Source organism: Manihot esculenta, chromosome 1 (assembly GCF_001659605.2).
Source record: "Manihot esculenta cultivar AM560-2 chromosome 1, M.esculenta_v8, whole genome shotgun sequence".
NCBI lineage: Eukaryota > Viridiplantae > Streptophyta > Magnoliopsida > Malpighiales > Euphorbiaceae > Manihot > Manihot esculenta.
Window position 1 is genome coordinate 1,383,084 of NC_035161.2, and position 4,296 is coordinate 1,387,379.

At 29.8% G+C, this 4,296-nt stretch overlaps 1 protein-coding gene across 4 annotated transcripts; it reads right to left on the bottom strand.

The window, feature by feature from the left end:
* Positions 1-1,495: 1,495 nt before the first annotated feature.
* Positions 1,496-3,413, bottom strand: LOC110618025 (RING-H2 finger protein ATL79). 4 transcript variants are annotated; one of them, XR_006348419.1, is made up of 3 exons: positions 2,511-3,411; positions 2,247-2,380; positions 1,496-1,842 (listed from the first exon to the last, which is right to left on the bottom strand). XR_006348419.1 is itself a non-coding variant. In XM_043950187.1 (2 exons), the coding sequence occupies exon 1, from the start codon at positions 3,127-3,129 to the stop codon at positions 2,488-2,490; it is 642 nt and encodes a 213-aa protein (XP_043806122.1). In that variant the 5' UTR covers positions 3,130-3,413; the 3' UTR covers positions 1,496-1,842; positions 2,474-2,487. The 4 variants fall into 4 exon arrangements, 3 of the variants coding, with proteins under 3 accessions (XP_043806122.1, XP_043806144.1, XP_021616732.2); XM_043950187.1 differs by lacking the exon at positions 2,247-2,380 and having other exon boundaries at positions 2,474-3,413; XM_043950209.1 differs by lacking the exon at positions 2,247-2,380 and having other exon boundaries at positions 2,511-3,408.
* Between the last annotated feature and the right edge of the window lie 883 nt (positions 3,414-4,296).

Consider the following 4,296-nt stretch of genomic DNA (forward strand, 5'->3'; position numbering starts at 1 on the left):
ATATTATAATCATTTATTATATTTTTAACATTTTAATTTTTTTTTTATAATTCCATTGTTAGCAGCCATATTTATTAGCATTGTTTCTTTTTTCCACCTCACCGACTATACAATCAAGTGGGAGACGACCAATTCTTTTGGATGATTTTTTATACTCATATTCTCTCAAGATTTAGCAAGTTGTATATTTTTTGAGAAACTCCATCAATTTTTCAAATCGCATTTGTCTCTATTGGGTGTGACAATCTTGCCAACAGCCAGTGGTCCTTAGTTTCCACCAAGTGGAGGGGAATTTGGATATTGCAATCACTTTGATAAGGTCCATTTTTGGAAATAAGAGTATTATTCTAGAGTTTTAAGCATGCATACCGTTGCCTTGGCTGCAGCTTATCCGAAAATGTTTTACTCATCTTTTCTACTTTCTTTTCTACTTTCAATTGCTTATACCTTCTTCAATTGCTTATAATGGATTTGTCACGAATCCGAATTAATAGAATTAACCGACTTCATATACGGGATAATATATAAAAAAGAAATCTATTAAATATCTAAATTTATAAAATTTATAATAATTAAAAATAAATTAATTATGCCATTAAAAAATCAGAAATAATATTATTTTATTGCTGATTATATTTAAGAGTTTATTAATCATACTTTAATTTTTTATAAAATGATAAAATTATTTTTATCAAATTTTGTTAACTTTTTAAGAACACAATTTGCATGTATTCCAAGTATTTATTTTTTATTGTGTTAGTAAAAAATTTCAAAGAATAAATGCAAAAATGTTCAAAGTAATTATAACTTTTTAAGTTTAGGAATGTAAATAGATTTATATTAACAATATTTCAACCCGTCCCGAATTTAATTAAAAATTAATTTATATTATCCGAATTCGTCCAATTATTATTATACAAATAAAATTTAATTTTATTTATACTATCGAATTTATTCCAAATCGATTATTATTATTCGAATAAAATTCAAAATCATTTAATCTTATATATTTTAATTAATAATTTATATAAAAATATTTTTTATTAATAATTTTCATTTAAAAATTTAATATTTTAAAAAATATTTAAAATTTAATTTTTAAATAAAAATATATAAATATTATTATAAAATATATTTTTATATTAAAATAATTATTTATAAAAATGAATTTAAATAGTGTGTAATCTAGACATAAAATCGAAACCCATAATAAATATTATTTTTTAAATTTAAATCCAATTCAAATTCGATTATAACTATTAAATTCGTTATATCAAAATTCGATTAGATCGATAAATTTATCTCTTCCTAAATAGTTTTTTTATACCACATTAATATTAAACTCCTATTTTATCAAAACAAATATGATAGAGCTATAAGGTGGAACCCACTTCATCATGAGTGGGTGGAGACAATAAAATTTGAAATATGTATTGGAGGGTTATATATAATCAAAATAAAAAAAAATATATGATAATTTTAATAAATCCTACCATGATTTTAAATAAGATTTACATAATCTTGAAAAAAAAAATTACACAGGAGCACTATTGTAAAGATCCAACCAATTAAGAAAAACATCAAATTAAGAGAATAACTCACCATCTTATCTCACTACTTCAAGTCCTGTAAGTTGAGTGTCTTATTTTAGACAATATATGATATTTCTTAGTCGATTAGATATATACAATCCATTTATAGATAAGACTTATATGAGGCAACTTGGTGACGAGTATGTAACCTTTGGAAAACATATTTTTCACGTTGACAGCTTCGACTCCATAATGGAGTACATCAAAGAGTCCCGTTGAAAGCAAATTACATCACATCAAGATTAAAAACCTGCATAGTAGAGAACAAAATTACTTTGTATTCTTATGAGATTTAAGCTACAAAGGAAAAAACAAGCCTTGAAATGAAGTAACCAGCCTTCTCAAATAATGGCAAGTTGCTTAAAAATTCCAGTTTGCCATTAAAAAGGATAAAGAGTTGGAACAGATCTAGCATATATTCGGGCTTACAAAGGTTCAGTGTTAAGTTCTTGTGACACATTTTAACTGCCACGCAAAGCTATGTAAGAACGATGATGGTTAGAGAGAAAAATATGCTGTTCTAGCAGAAATTCAACGCTAGGCACCTTTTCATTGGGAACAGCAAAAAGGTCCAATATCTCTTTTGATTTTGTAATTTAGAGTTTCTCTGTTAGAAAAATATAGTTAATCTCTCTAGTTTAGTTTCTACTTAACCTTGTAATTCCTAGCTTGTCCTTTGCATAATGGAAATTCTTCTAGAGCTGCATCTGGCTGTAGTATCTGTTGAACTCTAGAGGATGGATGCTTAAATGACTGCTAAAAGATAAGCATAGATGCAGCCGGGCTAGCTAGAGGGAGGGGAAATTTTGAGCCAAAAGTTAATATATTAGAAAATGAAAAAGGGAAAATGAAAAAGGGAAAAACTTTAATCACAAACGTACATTGCGTATAATTGTTAAGGAGTACTAGTGAATTGACCTGTAGCCATCGGGGTCTCCGGTTGTTGGGAAGGGTTGTTTAGGTCATTTCTTGGTGTCTCGGAAGTTTCTGAGGAGGAGGGGACGGAAGCAAGACAACTGCGGCGACAAGTGGGACAAGAGAAGTGGCAAGACAACCACCGTTCGATACAGTGGACATGGAACCCATGCTTGCAAGTTCCCAAAACCCGAATCCCATCACCCTCCATGAACTCCGACAAGCAAATAGCGCAGTCAGCCTCTTCTCCTCCCAGCTTCATCCCTGCCGAATACACCAGCGTTGGAGCCACCACCAATGGCGCTGCACCTGCTTCAGTGTTGGGTTTTCGCTGTTCCTCAATTTCTCGTCGATTTTGGGGAAGACGGTCTGGTGGGTGATGGCCGCCGTTTAAGAAGCAGCGGATAGCTGTGTTGAGAGCAAGAGCACATATTAGTGCACAGAGGAGGATGATGAGGATCATGGCTGTGTTGGCTCCAAAATCATTAGAGTTTGAGTAAGGCCACCACCTGCAGCTGTGAGCGTGGGGGGAACATGCCGTCGATGTTGTGTGGGGAAGCGGTGGAGAGAGGTGGATGATATGTGGAGAAGCGGCCGTTGTCATTTCTGGTTGCGGCCGCATTTGGCTGGATGTTTTATTATTTTGATGTGGTTTATGCTATATCACCGGCTTCTTATTTGATATATATATATATATATGCGGAAAGCGGTGCTTTCAAATCATCAAGCAGCTTGAAGTTTCTAAGATGAGATTGTTGTCTGAGAGAGAGAAGAGATTGCGTACGAGTAGAGAATTGGATGATTTTATAGGTATCACTTCTGGGCTGCAATTAAGCAATGCATGCGTTTACTTGAGGCTTTAAAATTACTTTACTAAATATTAGGAAACTTGTATTCAAGATCTTAGCAGCGAAAATGATTCTACATGTATATATTACAAGAGGGCCAGTCTCTGTTTAATTACTTTTTTTCTTTTTTCAATTTTTTGATTTGAAATTATAAGACCAGTTTGCTCCTTATATGAATAATTAACTTTAGTTCATCTCATTTCAAAACTCTTATTCCACAATTCTCCAGCATGTGTAGGGCCAAAACCCATGAATGTAGGGATCACATAGGTATTTTTATATATCCGATCCGATTAAATTCTAATAGAACGGATTTGAATAGTTATTATAGAGTTTGGAATGGATTCGAATTTAAAAAATAATATCTATTGCGGATTTGAGTCTATTTGAATTTTATGTATAGATATTCACTATCCTAATTTGTTTACATAAATAATTAATTTAATATAAAAAATATATTTTATAATAATATTTATAAAATTTTTTTATATATTTTTATTTAAAAATTAAAATTTAAATATTTTTTAAAAATATTGAATTTTTTAAATAAAAATTATTAATAAAAATATTTTATATATAAATTATTAATTAAAAAATATAAAATTAAATGGGTTTACATTTTATTTAAATAATAATAATTAAATTTAAAATGAATTTAATAATTTAAATTAATTTTTAATTAAATTTAAAATAAATTTAAATATTATTAATATAAATATAAATTAAATTCGAATTGGATTGGTGTGATTTTCACCTATCCTACATAAACGTTACTTCACACTCCTCGACACATAACACGTCCTGACAAAATGTCATTTTTCATGGGCAGAGCTTAGCTACACATGTACATTGTTACTTATCATAAATGAGTCCTGATGATAAGGGAAGTGATAGGCTGGCAGTAAACTCCAAAGAAATCAATAGCCTTCTTGTTTGTGCTT

What these genes read in the sequence shown, in the direction of transcription:
- LOC110618025 (XM_043950187.1), bottom strand. Translation starts at nt 3,129, where the DNA reads ATGCGGCCGCAACCAGAAATGACAACGGCCGCTTCTCCACATATCATC.